We start from the raw sequence: 21,053 nt of genomic DNA on the forward strand, positions 1-21,053 counted from the left end.
GATAATGGAGGTAAAATACACTATGACAAGGAAAATGCTTACAATGTATATGATAAGAGGGAAGTTTAAAGAAGTCAAATGCCCTTATTTCTGTATTTCTTGACTTTACACTGCAATGTTCTTTCAGTGCCCTGTATGATGGATAAGGTGAAGAAAATTTTAGACTATTCCTCTAGCTGACGGTAGGATGTGAACTTAATGCAACGAGGGCCAAGAAATCCATCTAGCCTGGCACTGGTCTAACACACTGAAACATCAACAGTCTATGCAAAATAAGTCCTTAGGAACAAAAGTAATTTTATCTGATCAACACAGTCAAATATATCTTAGGTCCCCAGGGTTAAGATTCCCTTCCACATAGGGATTTGAGCCTAAAAACCTTATGGGTAATGTTGAATGATCTTGCTAAATGTCATACAACAGAACTATTTCTTCTAGAGTTTTCCTTGTGTATGTAACATTCCAGGGAACTTACATTTGAGTGGTGCTTATAGTGCCTAGGTGAACCTACAAGGATTTAACATCTGGGAGTTCAGAAACAAAAACCCAAACCTTACCCAGCATGTTTATTGAGCCTGGGCTGTTTATATTAGCAATGAAGAAAACTGACATAAAATTCACTCACTTTAAGAACTCCCAATAAAATCAGATAAATATATACTCCATTACAATACAAAGTATTGAATACAGCAACAGAGTCACACATGAGGTTCTATAGAGGGCACTCTGGGCCCAATACACACAAGTACTAATTTAGTACTTGGGATGCTGTTGTGTGTTAGGACAGGTTTCCTAGAATAAATGCCAACTGAGCTAAATCTTGAAGAATGTGTAGAGAGAACTATCTTGTAGATGAGAAAGGAAATTCCAGGCAGAAGGACTAGCACATGCAAAAGGCCACCAAAAACAGACAGAAGATTATAAAATTCTTCTTATTAATGAGTCTTTATACTGGTAAATAAACCAAAATGTAAGTACAACATAAATGTGGTATTGAGAATAGTTGGGATTAAGAGGAAATAAGATAACAGCTACCACAAGGGTAATATTAGGGGGATTCATAAAGACTCTGGGATACGAGGAAGGTCTTAAAGAACAGGCAAAATTTCAAGAATACTCATCAGAGGATATTTTTTAAATGATGGATGCTTCATGAGATGCTATAAAGGTAGGAAAGTTCCTCACAAGCAAGAGTCATGGGGGATAATACAGTTTATATAAAACAAAGTATTCACAGGGAAGTAGATGTGGAAGAAATACAGGGAGTCAAATTATAATACATGATCCTTATGAAAAAGAAAAGAGGTTTTGCCTTCATTTTGTCTAACCAGAAGGGTAAAAAATACGTTTACTGGAACAAATAACCAAAATGAGGAAAATAAAAAGTTCTTTCACTATCCAGAGAGAAGCACTACTAATATTTTTAGTATTATATACTTCCAGACTTTACCCACATTTTATAAAGAAAAAAAATTATTCTGAGTATACTGTTTTTAACATAACAAACTTTTTTTGTGTCAATATAATTTTTACTGGTTAGAGTTTGTTCTTCTGTACAGAGGGCTCATGTAACTCATACTCTACATATTGTACATGTAGGGAATTTCCATTTCTTTGTTAAAAACAAGAGCACAAAGAGTTTGGCTTTGTGTGTCTGTAAATACATACAAGGTTTTTTGTTCATCCTATAACCCTACAGAAGCCTCATCACTGCTGGCCTGCTATAAAGAGTAGGAATTCAATTAATAGAGACCACACTATTTTCTTTATCTGTGTTCTAACTTTACCCTTTTGTACACTAGTTGGTCCCTCAGCTTAATATATTCTTCAGGTTTCCATGTGGAATACAGCTGGTGATTACCAATTCTCTATGGAGGTATGTAATATCCCTGTATCTAAAGTATCTTTCACATCATCTATTTGTCCTATGGCTACGTCACTGAGATTTTTAAATGGTTATCCTCCACATAAGAGATTTTCCAGCCGTGCTCTATGTTCATGACGTTAAGTATTTCATTCACCTATTTGGCCATTAAAGAAGACCCAACATGCTACAGGTACTCTGAACCTGCTTCTTTGGTCCACCTTCACATTGAGTAAGGGGTTGGGAGGGCTTGGGAGTGTTCTACCTATGTGTATTTCCTGGTTATGCTCTTCAACATTTTAAGAGGAGATATCTCGATAACCAGTTAGCTTTCTGTTACAGCATAAGGATCTGTTTTTTTCTTTAAAAAAAAAAAAAAACAAAAAAAAAACTTAAATTCAATTAGCCGAGATAGAGTACATCATTAGTTTCAGATGTTCAGTAATTCATCGGTTGCTCATCACATCACATGCCCTTTATATATATATACATATATATATATGTATATATATAACTTATTTATTTGACAGAGAAAGAGAGCACAAGCAGGGGGAGCAGCTGAGGGAGAGGGAGAAGCAGGCTATCCACTGAACAGGGAGCCCAATGCAGGGCTCAATCCCAAGACCCTGGGACCATGACCTGAGCTGAAGGCAGATGCTTAACCACCCAGGCACCCCTCACGTGCCTTCCTTAATGCCCTCACCGAGTTAACCCATCCCCACACTCAGGATCTTAAATCTACGATCTTAAATCTACTATTAAAAAAAAAAAAAAAGGAGCAACATCTCCTCTTTCAGAAATATTTAATACCTTGCCTTACTGATGAGTCTTATTACAGTCACACTTAGAAGAATATTTAAAGAAAATTATTTCAAAGATATGCAGAACATTCATTTCTAGAAATGTATTTAAAATCAACAAGTCCCCAGAAGCAGCCTATAAAGAGCCATGGTAGGCTGGCTACGTAGAATCACGAGAGAAACACCACAAACAGAATTGTGGGAATGTGGGGGGCAGAAGCTTAAGAACCAGAGTTAAGCCTAAAATTTACCTAGGACAGAGTTACATCTGTACCACACATTTTTAGCCTGCTTCTCTAACGTATCATTATTTTGGCTAGACTTTTTAAAAATGTTTGTATTCCCATACAATGAGGATTATTTCTAGGAAACTCATTATTGGAATCTCCATAGGAAATGAATTCAATTCAGAAAACATTCAAGGGTCATCTACCATATGTCATTTATTATGTAGATTCTGAAAATATAAATAAGAACATCACTCAGTCCCTGCTTTAAAGGAACTTGAGAATACTGAGAATATTATTCATTCTACCAGGTCTTATTCTCGGGAACCAGCTGTATTTTCCTGGAAAGTTGGCTTGTTTATAACTTGTAGACAGCATCTCTAGAGAAGTCTTAGAGCCAATTCTACAAACACCCTCTAGATAAATTTATGAAATCTTACGGAATGCACTCCATACCCATATTAACCTATTTACCTTGTTTTTTTTACCTTTAAAAAAAAAAAATCGGGGGGGCACCTGGGTGGCTCAGTGGGTTAAAGCCTCTGCCTTCGGCTCAAGTCATGATCCCAGGGTGCTGGGATCGAGCCCCGCATCGGGCTCTCCGCTCGGCAAGGAGCCTGCTTCCTCCTCTCTCTGTCTCTGCCTGTCTCTCTGCCTACTTGTGATCTCTGTCTGTCCAATAAATAAAATCTTTAAAAAAAAAAAAATCGGGTATGCTACACAGGTTATGAGGACTTCAACAATTTACCCAGAAACAATATTGTACTGCATGTTAACTACTAAAATTTAAACTTAAAAAAATAGTTTTTAGGGGTGCCTGGGTGATGCAGTCAATAAGCAAGTCAGCTTGTGGTTCTCTCTCCTTCACCCTTCCCCCCTTCCCACTTGTGCTTTCTCAAACAAATAAATAAATCTTTTTAAGAAGTGTTTGAATAAGATAGATGAAACACAAGTAAAAGTGCAAAGCTCTTTTCTCCTTCTGAATAATCTGTTTTATAAATATAGCCTGGAGCCATACTGTTTACCCAGAGGTACATCTCAGAATTATCTGAAGATCTTTTTAAAGATATATATTCTGGACCCTTCCTTCAGAGGTTCTGATCCCAGCTAAGTTTTAGGTGATCTGACTTAGGTGGGGTGTGCTGCTTATACTCACAAAAAAACTCCTAGGCATAGACCGTATACACCGTAGTAAAGAACTGCTGAACAGATTTCTAAACCTAAGTGTTCAGGTAAGTTTTTCTTTGCCGTAAGCAGGTTTAAGGAGATAGCATGAAAAGGATCAAATAACTTTTGGTTCCATCATTTATTACTTAGTTTCGGTAAGATAAGGAATGGTACTAGAGAAGAGAGGTCTATGGATTTCTTGGTCACATGTAAGCAGAAGTGGTGCAAAGACTCATTTAACTACTACTATATAAATCAAAATTCTTATTTGGATTATCACTCAGAAGAAACTGATTTTAATAGTTGTCATATTAAAGCTTTATTGAGAAGATCTGCAAGGAAAGAAAAATCACTCTGATGAATTTTATGAGCAAGACTTCCTTGTATTACTTCCACTAGTCACTCATAATGCTAGAGCACACCTGTGAGATTTAAATATAGGTTCTCTTTAATATGGTGAAAATATTATACCAAATTGAGCAAATTACTATGGAAACTGTGAAGAGAAATAAGAAAATGACATGGGCATTAAAGTAAAATTTCTCCACTAATCCATGGGGAGATAAATGGTTCCAATAAACATTAATGAATTCCCTTATATAATTGTGTTAAATTGCCCTGCAACAGAGGATGGACTTCTTAATAGGATATATAAAATAATACAGTAATAGAAACCAATCTTTCAAACAATAATCTCACTCCCCAAACATATAGACTTAGCACATTCTATTCCTACAAACTCAAAGTGTGTGCTTCTAGCAGTTCCACAGGGGACAAAGCATTTCCAATTGAGGCAGTTATTCCCACTGTTTTCTAAAAACCCAGGCTGGAAGATAATTATCATAATAGTTATATGTGAGTTGACCATTTCTGTCTCCTTATTTTTTAGTTATTTTGATTCCTCTCAGAAATACATCTCCATCCCCAAGTATTTTTTTTTAAACTAAAAAGAAAGACATGAAAATATATGCCTAATACCTACTTCTATTTTTTTAAAATCACAAAACAGCATTTAAAGTATATGGTAGGAAGTATTAATCAAGATAAAGGGTATGGGGCATATAGATGTGGCCTTTTATACAGATGTAAATAGCAGGGCAAAGTTGGCTAGTTCTGTCAGACAGGAATATTAATGGGGACTATGTATTAGTTTGAACAAAAATAAAATGTATTAAGTCTGCAAATTTAGTCTTGTGAGAGACAAGATGAAGAGAAGGACACCATATAGCACTTAGTATTTTGGTGCCACAAAATCTAAGTGAGCCAAGAATACAGTTGCAGCTTATCCAAAAATGTAAGATTCAGCTTCATCTGAGTGCTTAGGTACCACTATCACTTACGACAATCAGGCAGCCACATCCTGCCACTAGCAAGATAAGAACAGCCACATGCAAATGGTGTACATAAAAGTCAGTGGAAGTATAACAAAGTAGCTCCACTGGGGTAAGTTCTGGAATTGGTTTGAGAAGGATATGTACAGAAGACAAAGGATGAAATCACAAAGGGATAGAACTGGCTCGAAAATGAAAAGAACTATAATGTATATACTGTGATGTGAGCACAAATATCTCTTGTCTCTTGATATCTATCAAGTCATTTCCTATGGAAGTAGACAAAGTCACTCTAAAGAAATTACATTACTGTGAAATCACAGACCTTCATGTGGTCTACACGGTGGCTCTTAATGTAGGGAAAAAAATACAGTCCTGCCTCATGGTAGAGCTTACCACACTACGATGGTGGTATTCAGATATACTATATTGCATTTAAGTATCATAATATTGGTATCTTTGTTGGTATAATACCATTATCTTGGTCTTTTAAAAATTCTGAATGAATGCCTCTTAACATCAAGATCAAGGACTCACCTAATCAATTTCCATGAAAACAAGTTACCAAGTCTGGACAGATCTGTGTGTCCTATTTTATTCCAATACCACATTGTGGTATTGTACATCTTCCATTGAGAGAATAATTTCTTATAAAGTTAAAGTGATAACACTAAAATTCACCTAAGTAATGCTGTTTGAGAAATGGTCTGTAAAAGATGAAATAAGGCAAACATCTACAAGGCTTTCTTAAAAAATAAAAACAAAACAAGCAAATGTTGCATAAAAAGTCCATTCAAAAAGATCCACTGAGAGTTTTAAAGCGGAAGGATGAGTTTGACAAAAATCTCTGTTTATCCCTTCTCATTCCTCCAACTACAATAGAGAAATAGCACTTTTTTACAGTAGAAAATATGTTGCCCTAAAATATTAACTACTCTGTGATGATGGAAGTAATCTTTTAAAAAAATCAGAAGACATTTATTTTCACTTTCACTAGGACATATTTATTTTTGTATTGTGTTTAAACATTTCACTGATTTCATCAGCTAATAACTTTAGAATATTTTAAAATATTAAATACGTAATTTCAGCTAATTTTTTTAAACTTAAAGATTCTGAAAAAATCAAATAACTGCTCTATAATACTAGCATAATTACACAAAATATTACATAAAGTATTATACAATATATATACAGATAGACCAATAGTGCTATTTTGTTCAAATGGGAAGTTACTGAAGTTCACTCTCTTGATAACTTTAGAGAAAAGGTTTGGATTACTTGCTGGTTTTCATGGCTTTTCTAAGTTTTTGGCCAAGAAGAGTCAGGCCCAATCAAAATGGGCAGGACAGGTACAGAAAGAGTTAGGAGAATTATCTCATTTAACTTGAAAAGGCATTTACATAAGCAGCAGTGCCTGGCAAAGTGGTCAACTAAATTGTTAACTGTGGCAACTCAAGAGTGATGGAATTTCAGATGATTTTTACTGTCTTCTTCATACTTTAAAATAATTAAAGTTCTTTTTAAAATAAGCATACTTATTTTTATAATAAATATCAATAATAAATATATTGGTAATAAAATACAATTTAATCAAAATGTACTAACCTGTTGTTACAGAAGACTCCGACTCCCTCAGTTTCTGAGATGCTAAAAGTTTTTCCTGCAAAGCTTTCTGGGCAAGTTGTGCATCCCATTCTTCTAGCTCTTTCTCAAATCGCTGGTTGTCTTCTTCAACAAAATCTCTTAAATCCGGTGGTAATGTTTCTATTCCAACAAGAGCCTGCCCAGTTTCTTTATTTAACTCCTCTGCAAATCATATTTCAAAAACTAATATAAAATTAAGAATTAAAGGAAAAATGCAAAGCTCAAAATAGGATGCATTTCAAATGGGATTTAAAGTATGAATTATTACCATTTAACAAATCAATATTAAAAATTAAAAGAAAACTCAAACTGCATGGATAAGCAATGATGCAAATATTTCACTATCTATTATAGGAAATGTTCTCGGGTTTTTTCTTAATCTCTAGAATAAGAGAGTAAAAAAACAGAACAGGATATAAAGCCAAAATCATTTGCTACTCAAATACTGACATACCACTACATTTTCTACTTTAAGAAAATACTAGATGTTTGATTATTCATGAAATAAAAATTACAAAATGAGAGTAACTCATAACCTTATTAAACTCAAAACAAAACTAAAATTCTTTTTCATCCAAAGCAGTTAAGCATAGCAATATACTTATAGGTAATTTGAAAACTAATCAATATAGCAAGATTTTCAAGAACATTACAGTAGTATTTAAGAGAGTTACTAAAACCCTACTGTACACATATAAAATACACTGCAGCTTTCAGTCATAAGTGGACCATCTAGCTAGTGTTGCTGAATGGTTTAACACAAAAGGAAAGTTGATTTTTACCCAGTTTCAACAAAGGTTTATTAAGTATTTTTTATATGCAAAGCCTATATTAGAATATAAGACATAAAATGATTAAGACATAGTATGACATGGTCCCTGGTTTTGAGGAGATATGAAGTAGAAAAGACAAGTTGACACACAATTCAAACACACATAAGTGCCCCATAGAGGTATGCTATGAGAACACAAGGAGAGAGATTTTCTTATAGAGGTAAAAAAAAAAACTTGGCAGAGCAGATGACTGAATTGAATCTTGACAGAAGAGCAGAAATAAGACGAAAGAAATAAGAACATTTCCTCCAAGAAATAAAAAACATAAAAACTAAAGATATAAATGTGTGAAAACATTTGATGTGAAGATAATACAACAAGCAGTTCAAGTACCAGTAAAGTATATATTGTTTGAAATGGACAGTAGTTATAAATGAAGCTTGAGAGAAAGAGGCCAGAAAACGGAGGCCTTATACGGTAGGTTAAGGAGCTTAAATATTGAGTCAGTGCAACATGCAGTCCTTAAAAGGGATTTTAGTGAGGACAAATAGGTCAGATTTGCATTTTATAACAGTTAACTAAATAGTTAACTTTGAACACAAAATATAATCCAATTGTCAGTCCTGACTACACTACTCCTAAATCCAGTTTCTTAGAATAAGCCAGCACACTTCCTAATCATAACCATCACCCTCTGAGTCAATTACACTTAACTAATCACACCAGAGACCGGAGTCACATAAAAGAGTTACTTATTTAAAAATAGTTTAAAAACTACCCTATATATTTCATGTTCTTACCTTTTATTAAGAATTGTGCCTTATCATTTATGTACATTAAACAGTATGCACTGGCATTTCTATAACCACCAAAAGAGTCCCTCACTAGCTCTTCCCATGATGATTTTGTCACAGCAATATCATTGTACTTCATCCACCTGTTTTCACGATGATCAAAAATATATGCCCAGTAGTGCCCGGCATTAGCTTGGCCTTCATGAACTAAAACAGCATGTAAGCGATAAGGAACCTAAATATGAAAACAGAAGAGTTAAGCCACAGTTAAGTAGTCTATTAATACCACATTCCATGAAACCCATAAATTGTCTGATTGAAGAATAACATAGAAAACTGGCTGTGACTAAAATTTTGAAAAAATTACACTATGAAATAAAAAGGGGGGAGATAAATAAGCTAATGACACGTAAAGCAGGTGTATAAGTAGGATGATTTTTGAGACTTTAAAAATGTGTTTCTTTCAAATGAAGACTTATGATGAATATTTTAAATATAGCACATGATTTGTCTAAACCTTCCCAATTATAACTTGATGACTGAATTAGCAATATGGCCTACATAATGTACACCAAAAGTTAAAATGTAACTGAGCCCTATACTTCCCCCATCTTAATATCCTCAAACAACCATATAATTTCTCCCATAGGACCTTCTGAAAATTTTTGCTAAGTTTTAGGGTAAAATAATTTTAAAAAGTAAAAAATAATTATGAGAATACAACTCAATGTGGGAAATATTAATATGGAATCTTTAAAATCAGCAATTTTATAACAAAACATTAAGAAAAATTAGCTTAAGAATTAGGTTAATCATACAAACAAAAATACATAAATAATTTTGACAGTACTTGCCAACTTAAAACTTAACTTACCTGGATCATAGATTTGTCAGAGTACATTAGTTCAATTGTTCTATGGATTCTGGATATGCTTTCCTGCAAATCTAAGGATAGAAGATGTCATTTAAAATGATTATCATCAAGTATGTTTCTACTAGACATAAGATAGGAGCTAATGGTTTTCCTATCAATAAGTTAGAGGAATAAGGAAAAATTCCTAAAACTGTTCTTGGAAACATTACTATATGGAGTACGTATAAGACAAAATATAGTTCTCCTTAATAAAAGATACGCACCAGTGCATAACTAAAAACCAAAACAAATATGATTCACTTAGAAAATGCACTGTCTGTAAAAGTGAACTTTGTTCAAATCTATAAAGGAAAGTTTCAACAAAAATGTAACATAAAGCCCCTTACATATTTATATAAAATAGGAAAACTATGAAATAACTTTGCCACAAACTTTCTATAAACATATATGTCTCTGAATAAAAATCTACCACAATCACCAACAGAAATAATGTTGAAACTGCCATTACTTATTACTTCTACTTTCAGCAGAAATCCATTCTACAAAATTATTCAGTTATATTGCCTGTAATAATTTAAAAATTAGAGACAACCTAAATACCTATTAAATGGTTAAATGGTTATGGTTATGGAAATGGTTAAATTACAGTATAACCTATACTGTGAAGCTACTGAAAAGAATCAGGAAGAAACCATGGAAGACTATGAAAAAATATTAGTAACTTCAGAGTGGGGAAAGACCTTTTTCTAAGCCTGACAGAAGAGCCAGTAACCGTAAAAGACTCTCTCCCCAAACTTAAGAAAATCTGTATTAAAAACAAAACAAAACCAACACCAAAAAAAGTCAAAATCAAAGACGAGTAAGAAACTATCTACAGCATACACTACAGGCAACAGGTTAATACCCATAATGTCGAAGTTTCTATTGAGCAGTAAGAGAATAATAAATGGTTCAATATAAAAAAAATGGGTGAATGTCACAAGAAATTTATAGAAAAACAAAATATTTCACTCATAATTAAGGAAATGCAACTTAAGACACTGACACTAACATACCATTCTTTTCAATGTTCAGGCTACCACAATTTAAAAAGTACCCAAGGCTAATAAGGAGGATATTGGGAGACAGGCTTGTCTATACTGTTAGTGGGAATAAAAACTGGTTCAATGTTTTGGAGGGAAAATTTTAAAACGGTTAAAATTTAAGATATATACACTTTGGACCAAAAATGACACTTCTAAGAATATATCCTACTCAAACAAGTGTGTCAATATGTATATAGGCCAGCACTATTTGGAGTGACTATCTGCAGTGTAAAAAATTACATGCTACTCAGATGCAGGGATATTATACAATAGTTTAAAAAATAATGCTAACAGCTGTTAACAGGGATAAAAGAGAGGAAATAAATATTCCAAGGAAAATCTTACCCAGTTCATTGCATTACTATGGTCCAAAGTATGAGGTAGAAAGGTTCAAACCCTTATCGGATGAATGTCTCTCAAGTTCCTCAAACTTAAAATGGCCAAAAATGGATTCATCTTATTCCTACCTCCTCCCCTGAGGTGGGGACCTGCTCACCCACCACTCTGCCCTTTTCCAAAGTACACTCTGTCTATGCATACCAGCATGAGGAACTGCTGGGGAATCGTCCCTAATTCCTCTCTTGCTCTCTCACCTCCTGTCAGCTTTCTCGAAAGAGTAGATCATATCCGTTCATTTCTTTCCTCCCTCAATGCCACTACCTTGGTGTCAAAAGCTTCCTAGTTTCCACCCTTCCGAATGTCATCTTAAAGCAACAAACACAACCTGCTGAGTCCAGTAGAAAATTATTTAATACCTAGTACAGTGTTCAGGAAACACAGTGTGCTCAATAAATGTTCACTAATGAATTCAAATGTAAAAACGTTCCCTTACGTATGAAAAATAACTAAGGGAAACATTTACAGCTACTGGTGCTAATTGTTAGTTGCCATCATGCCCTATTTATGTTATTATATTACATTATATTACATTAGGACTGCTCTTTATTTACATATTGCCTATAATGAGTCAAGTTGAGCATCTAAAATCCAACCATTCATATCGCTTAAAATAATTCCAGTCTTTTGGTATAAAAGAACAACTCCTAGATTTTTCTTTTTTCATAGAAAAAAATTAGGATAAAATTGGGTGACAATAATAGGATATTATATTTTGCCATGTAAAGAAAAATTATAATAAAATCTACCATAAAATATTAACATCACTTCACTTAAAAAAAGAAAAAGGACATTTTCACAACAGAAAGGTAGCAAAGATATAATTTCAGAATAAAGGAGAGTTCCTTCCAACAAAAGCCAGATGGCAACTTAACACCACCACATATACACACACGTGTACTCTCACTCCCAGCAGGGCATTGTCCTTATTTTTCTTATTTTGCTACATGCCAGTTAATACACATTACAGACTGGCACTGAGCTCTCAGATTATATTTGGAAATCTCTGTTAGAGCAGATTTAAAATTAAAATTCACATTTCTGGGTGCCTAGCTGGCTCAGTTGGTTAAGCTTTGGCTCAGGTCATGATCTCAGGGTCCTGGGATCCAGCTCAGCATCGGGCTCTCTGCTTGGCAGGGAGCCTGCTTCTCCCTCTCTCTCTGCCCCTCCTGCTACTCAAGCTCTCTCTCTCTCAAATAAGTAAATAAAGTATTTAAATAAATAAATAAAATTTACATTTCTAATTCTTAAATCTGAAAAAAATTTTATCACTTTAACTCATGACACAAACATTAGAAGGAGGACATGATTGATAAATACACAATTTAATTGTATGAGCTTTCACCAATAGGGTAGCTGTGAATACCAGTTTGATATAAATTTAGAGCACTAAATGAGAAAATCAGACCATCTGCTATGTCATTAATCAACTAAGCAGTCCAGAGGAAATCTGTTGGTCTCTCTGAATCTGATAATAAGATCATAAAAACAGGTAGTCAGGCTAGTTTCTTTTGTAAAAAACAAAAAATAAAAAATACGTTATAATATTTACATCTGAAGTCCAAAGGTCATTTCCCATCTCGATTTTCATATTATACCTATCTATCTGAGGGGACAGTAGCTATGCTGTGAGAACCTTCTTACCTCTGGTGTCATTTTCTATTTCTGTCCTCCAGCGATGTAAACAGCTTTCTAGCACAGAAAGTTCTTCTTCTGTTATGTGCCTTGGTGCTGGATGCATGGGCAAGTCTGGGGGTATTCGAGACTGCGTGAATGGTTTATGTACCACTGATCTCGCTGAAATGGCCGCTACTGATGCAGGTGACGTGCTTGGCAGTTCTGAAGAAGGGGCTCCCTGTTGTTCTGTTGTGCTGTATTTTTAAAGCATAAGGTATTTATTATTAAACTTTCCAAGTGGACGCTCTAGACAAAAATTGTGCCAAACACATAGCATTAAATTGGCTTATAATTTCAAAAAAGGCCTTTAAAAAAAGAGAGAGAAATATGTGGATTAATTTAATATATAATGAGATTTCTATTTTATTAACGTATAATGTGTTATTTGTTTCAGGGGTACAGGTCTGTGAATCATCAGTCTTACACAATTCACAGCACTCACCGCAGCACATACTCTCCCCAGTGTCTATCACCCAGCTACCCCATCCTTCCCACCCCCCTCCTGAGATTCTTAACATATGAGGAATACATTACTATCAGGATGAAATTGTGGCTTTATAGAAGAAATGGCTTAATCATTTCAATAAATCTTATGTATACCAGAATTACATAATACTTATCAGCTTACATTATAGGAAAAACCAACTTCATAATATTTTCATGGATAAAAAGTGGAAATCTAAACCAAAATAACAATAATTTGGAACAGAAAAAAATATGATGAAAATTCCAATCCACAACCATAAAATCTACTGAAACAGTGAAATAAGAAAGCACCCAGAAGATATATAATCTTGTAAGTGAATTTAGTATTTTCAGAGTTCACTAAAATAAATCACAATGTACATTTTATAAAACCCTCTTTAAAGGTATCAATTACATCACTGTGTAATACAAGTAACATAGCAGGCTCTTGAATCAGGAAAACTTTTTACCTTGGTAATGTCTGTGCTGTGGAACCACTAGGTGGGGAACTAGCATCAATATCATCAATGGGAGACGTACAAACAGGTTTACTTGAAGCAAATTCCAGTGCATACTGCAGAACATCTACCAAGGGGAATCGTTTGGGTCCCGAACCGTAGCTTAAATATCTGTTAACCATAAAATGTATAAATGCTTCTTTCAGTTGTATATAAAGTACATTTGTCTGTTTTTAGTAACTGTTATAAAACATGATAGAAACACTTTAATAAATCTTCCTAAACAATTCAATTAATTTTGTTTTCAAATGAAGGTGTTTAAACTGAAGATACATTCAAGAAATAACTTAAATGTGCTCCAAATTACGGAAAACAAAGTTGATTACAACTGAATGTGTCAGTACACTGTTATAAATTTTAAATGCTGCTCTAAGGTGTAACCCAATAGGAAAATGAAAACTGACAGCTCCATTTCCTGAGACTGTTTTTATTTTTAGATCTGTCATCTGGTCTCATGATTAGGATGGTAACTAATATTGTCCTCCCCACCTTTTACTGATCAGTTTTTTGTTGTTGTTGTTGTTGTTCTTTTTAAGATTTTACTTATTTGACAGAAAGATCACAAGTAGGCAGAGAGGCAGGCAGAGAGAGAGGGGGAAGCAGGCTCTCTGCTCAGCAGAGAGCCCGATGCAGGGCTCGATCCCAGGACCCTGAGATCATGCCCCGAGCCAAAGGCAGAGGCTGAACCCACTGAGCCACCCAGGCGCCCCTGGTGACTAGTTTTTAATATGATTACTGATACCTTTTAGAAATAAAAATTACTGGGAAGCCTGGGTGGCTCAGTCAGTTGAGCAGCTGCCTTCGGCTCAGGTCATGATCCCAGAGTCCTGGGATCAAGTCCCACATCGGGCTCCTTGCTCAGTTGGGAGCCTGCTTCTCTCTCTGCCTCTGCCTGCCACTGCCTGCTTGTGCTCTCTCTCTGACAGGTAAATAAATAAAATCTTCTAAAAAATGTTTAGAAATAAAAATTATTGAAATGCAATACATTATTTTTGTTTAAAAAGTCTGGGGCTTTTTCAATTTTCAAATTTACACTAAAACAAATACTAAAATACAAATTAATCAGAGGTTGCAAATTGGGATCTCTCAGGCCACATTTCAGCCTGTGAACCTGTCTGAATTACAGAACATTTGACTGTCTAGATTCCAGCGTCTTTTGGGAAGCTCTCAAAATCAGTGAGAGAGATTCACATGTGGTGTCACACATGGTATCACCGGCTTGTGCAGATGGCAGGCACTCCCTCTCCACAGGGATATGCTCTCTAGGCTCCCCTTGCCCACCAGCTTACACCTAACTTGCTTCCCTTCTTATAAAGTCTCTATGAGGTCCTAATAGGCATGTGAGTTTCTATTTTCTGCATCAAGGAGAAAAACTCAGTCACCATTCATTTTAACGGAAACCTCAAGAGTGATGTTTAATTTCATACAGGAAGAAACCTTAAAATTTAGGTTAGTTTAACTTTGTTTTGTTTTGTTTTTTAAAGTAATTTCTTCACCCAACATGGAGCTTCAACTCACAACACGACCCAGAGATCAAGAGTTGGATGTTCTACTGACTGAGCCAGCCAGGTGGCCCTTTTTGGGATTTTTTTTTTTTTTTTTTTTTAAGATTAGTTTAACTTTCTATCTCTTTTCAGCACCATGAGCATTACCAGTGGACAATGAAAATATATAATTTTAAACACTAAAATAATCACTAATGCCAACTATGAATTATTTTAGTTTTTAACAAAACTCAGAACTAAACTATTCAAGCAAAATATGAATCCAGAGTGATTACTACTAGAATTATAAATCACCCAAAACAAATTTAAAATATAAGATTACAGATGGTCACAAAAATATGACTTCCTAGAGTTAGTTCATAATTTCATAGAAGTTATAATACCTTTCTAGTCTTTGTTGTAATACTGTAAGGTAATCTTTAAGTCTCTTGATTTCTTCCCTCTTTATTCTTGTTATTTCTCTGTTTCTGTGCATGTATCTATCAGGAAAAAAAAATAACAAAATTACACTTTAAGTATCATGGAAATAGATACAATATTAAGTCTAGCCAATACAACAAAAGATCAATTACACAACAAAAGATCGATTCATCTAAAATTTTACAGTGAGATATCAGACAACACAGGAGAGTATTCCTTAAAATTCTTACGGTTGCAATACTGATACAAAAATAAACTTTTTAACATCAATGATACATTATTCCCAGTAACTATACTTTTCTAAGTAGAAAAAGAACTCCATTTTCCTTGACAAATAGTATTAGACATATTAAAAAACTAAAGATTTATTCTAAAGAATTAAAGATTAATTCTAAAGAAATTAAGCAAATTTTTTCTCTAACAATAATAATTCTTTACTAAGTTACTTAGTCTCAAAACTAAGTCATGCTGTATACCAAACCATACCTGTCCAGATACAACACCTGAGGAAATTCTAATTTGTTGTGAATTTTTTCTGGTCTTCCCAATGCCTGATTGAATTCAAATCTTGACAATTCAAATGTTAACACAGGTGGCAGTTTGGTGAACCAATGCTGAAAGAAAACAACAACAAAATAACCTTAATGTCACCTGTTGTCTTCTCCATTGCAGTGTTAGGCGCAGGGTGTGGCACTGGCATTTTTACACATATCATCACAGTGCTGACACCACGAACACATGACCAGGTATGCAATTCAACTAAAGCCCGACTTCCTCCCCCAAAGTTTTCCACACCTCTTGGAAATTCCAGGGATGGGACTAATACCCAACTAGGAAAGAAAAAAATTTTCTAACAACTCTCCTTCTTCCACAATAATGATTTCCATTAAAATTTCTAACATAAAGTGACAGACATTAATTAAAATTATGGCTTAGTAGCTCAAATTTTCTGGCTTCTTCAATATTATGTCACTATTACTACCAGGAATGATACATATACTTATTAACCAACCACACTTCAAAAGTCTTGACAAAGAAACTTGTAAATATAGTACACACACACACACACATATTTTTATAGCATAAATGATCATAATCCTTACTAAAAACAAGAAACAGATATTCCCTTGTTTTAATTTTAATTTTCCTACTGGAATTCTAATTTAAGAAAATGATCTCTTACTAATACGGAGTTTATACTAATGATAATTATATTTAAAATCTTTTTAAGTGACCAGTCTTTAAAGAATTGAATGCCTCATCACTGTGAGCCAATTCCTCCACAAACTTTGGCAATTGTTCAGTTAAGCATGAAGTGTAACAAAACTACAAAAGAGGATTATTTTCTCGTAAAAAAGATTCTGGTTTTACATAAACATATTTTAAAGAGAAATGAACAAAAACTCATGAATCATCAAATGCAGAAGTAAAAATAATGTAATAAATTTTTAAATGCTTATTAAAAACCACTGTAAAAAGTAACTGCCATACATTAAACTATGTGTGATATTTGCAAGTGCCACAAAAGGCCACCACACAAATATCAACTAATTTAAATTCAAACATCCCGAAAAAGCAGTAATAGAACATACTTGGCAAACTGGATTTGACTAAGATCTTGAAAGTTGTTACTTTTCTCTAAATAAATAAAAATGGTTATTCAAAACTATTTCTCCCTCCCAAAATGCTAAAGCTTACATGAATTGAAATCTCCTGAGTTACACTTGGTTTATGTTTAACCAAACACTGAAGTTTAAGAAATGTGTTTTATACGACAATAAAACTGAAGTTGACTAGAGACAGTTACAAAAGATCTAGTACCAGAAGAATCTCTTAAGTTTTGAAATTTCTTGAGCTAAGTCTGCTTATTTATTTTATTCTCACCTGGCACTGTCAAGAATTTGCTTAATTCTAATACACATATATAATTACTACTAAAAATTAGAACATACCCCATACATATCACAAAGAAAATTTTTCTTAGGATAATATTCTCTACTCCACTTTATGATACTAAAGTAAGTAGGTTTCAAGAACTATTACTTTCATATTTCATTGCGGTATTTTGAATGTCACCATTAAAATAAAATAGTTACATATTTTTAATTCATGGAAACCTACCATGGTCAATAGAAATAAAATCAACCAAATTGGGGGTATGCTTGTCAGCAGACCATGAAAAGTCCAGGAAATAACTTCCATACCTTAAGAAAGAATGTTCATAAAAGTTATGTAATAGGTCTCTGTTGGGAATGTATTTCCTTTAACAGCAGTGACAGTTTTTTCCTACAGGAGTGGAAGGATTTCACTTTCTTATTTTAAATCTGATGGGGATAGGAAGAGATAGCTGGATATTCCTTTAATTCATCTTAGAAAATATTATGGGTTTGTCTACCCCTGTGATTTTAGGATTATAAGTACAGCCGTAGATAACTAGAATTTTCAATATAAAACAATGAGATTTTTCTTTCAAAATATTATTTTCCATTCAATAAAAAACTGTATTTGCTTAATTGCCATACATTAAACCATACTCACAGCATGGTATGTCATGCTATGAGCCACAGGTCATTAAAGGTAAAAATAATGCTTACACTTTCCATGTCTCTAAACATTTTATTATTACTTATTATCCTATTATATTATATAATGAATCTACAGGAGTAATAGATTAGGGCAGTTAGTGAATAAAAACATAACATGGGCAACAAAAGTGCTGTTGAACTTATTATGACTACAAATCTAATTTAGCAAAAATATTTTCGAGAGAGAATGCAGTCATCTTTATGAACTGCAATAGCTGATTTTTTATTAATATGTTTTAAATACCTTGCTTTTGTGAGATTACATGAATTTAGGAAGCAGGGGACAGAAAGATCAGACCTACCATTTCAAATTACCACAGAACACCAAACAAAACCAGGATATCAATCAAGCACGAGAAGCAAACAGTTCCTATCCCAACTTGAAAATTAGTTTCAGTCATTTAATTGGGTTTATTCTTTTGCCCTTTCACTCTAAAAGATATTATTTCCCATATAACATCTACATATATCTAATATGGTACATGTAGGTACTATTTCTCTAATTTAGTTTTTAAAGTCCTGCAAAGTTTCCTTTAGCACTTTGACTATAACTCAGTTCAACTCTGTGAAGAGAAAATCGGCAGTACTTATATTTTTAGGTAAGTATTCCTGGTGACCGAAAAATTCCACTTCAGACTACCCTTCATTCCTGAGTTGTCAAGGGTACTTATAGAAAGACATTCCTTGAAATAATTCTTTGTCCAACTAAAGTCTCACGGAAGAATTAAATATATTTAATTTTAGAAATACAGGTTATGTGATCCTACGCAGGTTTTAAAAAAAATGGTGGAAGGATACTCATGACATACAGGTGAGTGAAAACTGCAAGTCACAGGACAGTGTGAACAAATACAAATACTTACATGTTCAGAGCAGTAGTCTAAAGATCACATTATTATAGTGAATACCCACACCGGAAGTGAAGTGTTTACTACCTGAATTTTTTTTGCTCCAATAGGCAACCAAAAAACAAACAAAAAAACAAATAAACAACTCTAGGTTTCCTAGATAGTTTGATCCATCTATAAATTGCATACCATTTAGCTAAAATTTGTGATTTAGAAAAATATTTTATAAGTAGTTATCTTACATATAATTATTTTTTATTTATTCACTTTTCTCTTGGTATGGCATTCCAGACATTTAAACTCTTATAAGCCACTGGATATCTTTTTTTTTTTTAAGGTTTTATTTATTTATTTGATGGGTGGGGGGAAGCAGGCTCCCTGTTGAGCAGAGAGCCCAATGTGGGGCTCAATCCCAGGACCCTGGGATCATGACCTGAGCCAAAGGCAGAGGCTTTAACCCACTGAGCCACCGAGGCGCCCCAACCACTGGATATCTTAACATGAGTGATTCAGGAGACTAGAGGTCTTCCTAAATTAGTTAACCAGAGCTATTTCAACAAAAGAGATGTTTCCTGTATCAAAGTAAATTCAATAACGTTTACTAAATAATAGTGGAAGAGATAAAAGGTGTTATCATCAGGGACAATGTTCATTTACAAACAAGGTTTAAATGTTACTTATTGATGTTCATAGATACTTAAGAAGAAACAGGAAAGTTATTCTGAAGGACATAATGAGATGATAATTTAAGGACACTATTAAAAACTATCAAGATAGTCTACTTTAGCCAGTGATACTCTCTTAAACCAGGCTGAATTATGATTGAAACTACTGTGTCCTACAGATCTAGGCAACTGGTAATAACATGTAACTGAGTCTGCTCTTATTAAGACTGCTTACAAACTGTTGAATTCAGAGAAGGAGACAAATCACCATATCTGTTAGGTTGGATGTAAAAACCTAGGCAGAAAATATATACACAGTATAGGGCATTCAGAGGATGAAGCCAGAGATGGAGGACAAACCAGGTTTTTTTTTTTTTCCTTTAAAATAAATAATGAAATTCAGATTCAATATAAGAAAAACATTTTTAAAAGCTGGGAATACGTAAGAAAGATTATTTAGCAATTAATTACTAAATTATTTACCAATAAAGCAATGTATATTTCATTTACAAGCTACTTTGATAGTATAAGGGGAATGCCATCCCTCCTTTTCCTGTCCAAACCCATCATCCTATATATTTACTAGAAAACAGAACACACTTTAGGCAGGGAGTCTGCTTTCCTGTTCCATTATGGAATCCTGAGAGAGTCCCAATCTTTAGAGACCAATCAATAAAATAAATAATCTTAATTTAAATATTCTTAATTGGAGGTCTAGCTGGGAATCACTGGTGGAGCTCTTGGGCGTACCACATTCCTACCCTGGATTCACATTTGACAACTCTGAAGTAGAGCCTAGGCATCTGCTGAGAATCACTGATATAGATGATCTATCAAGGAGAGAGAAAAACTATCTCAAATATCTTCTCTCTCGTTCCTCCCTCTCCTAATCTTAAAAAAAAAAGAGAGAGAGAGAGAAAAAAGCCAGAAAATAGTAAATGTTATTTCTTTTTTTGTTTGGGTGTATAAGAGAAGGAAATGAGGATGAAGTTAAAGAGGAAAGAATTAATTACACCTTTTTTAAAAAGCCCATATTCAGATAAAAGCAATTTATTTTCAAAGACACAAGAACTCAATCCCTGTTCAGAAAAACACAGAGATATGATAACTTAATATTTATTAAGCACCCATTTGGGGATAAAGTCCTCAGAAACTTTTCTGATAACACTGAGCCATTTCCTTCATTCAGTCAATAAGTACATATTATATAATTTTATTTGTAGTCACCGTACTATCCACTAGAGATATAACAGAAGGACAAAGATGAAGATCCCTGCCCCCACACATGGAGTTTACAAGTAGACAACTAGTAGCAACTGCTTAGTGAGAACTGATTTTGGAGCAAATGATCTGTCCTTTTGCCTTCCATTATAATAAAACATAAGGATGAGTATTCGTATGGGAGGATAGAT

General features: G+C 33.9%; 1 protein-coding gene across 7 annotated transcripts in view; it reads right to left on the minus strand.

Annotated features, from left to right (window-relative positions):
• The window catches only part of USP25 (ubiquitin specific peptidase 25), a 133,205-nt gene that overhangs the window by 34,171 nt on the left and 77,981 nt on the right, over positions 1–21,053 (minus strand). For all 7 annotated transcript variants that reach the window (XM_032878008.1, XM_032878007.1, XM_032878010.1 and 4 more), the window contains 7 exons: positions 16,030–16,157; positions 15,507–15,602; positions 13,571–13,729; positions 12,603–12,829; positions 9,478–9,548; positions 8,610–8,838; positions 6,998–7,198 (listed from right to left, as the gene is read on the minus strand). In XM_032878008.1, the coding sequence (XP_032733899.1) occupies positions 6,998–7,198; positions 8,610–8,838; positions 9,478–9,548; positions 12,603–12,829; positions 13,571–13,729; positions 15,507–15,602; positions 16,030–16,157 (1,111 nt within the window). The remainder of the gene's footprint in view (positions 1–6,997; positions 7,199–8,609; positions 8,839–9,477; positions 9,549–12,602; positions 12,830–13,570; positions 13,730–15,506; positions 15,603–16,029; positions 16,158–21,053) is intronic.

This window comes from Lontra canadensis, unplaced genomic scaffold, assembly GCF_010015895.1.
Source record: "Lontra canadensis isolate GAN:19392208 unplaced genomic scaffold, GSC_riverotter_1.0 scaffold62, whole genome shotgun sequence".
Taxonomy (NCBI): domain Eukaryota; kingdom Metazoa; phylum Chordata; class Mammalia; order Carnivora; family Mustelidae; genus Lontra; species Lontra canadensis.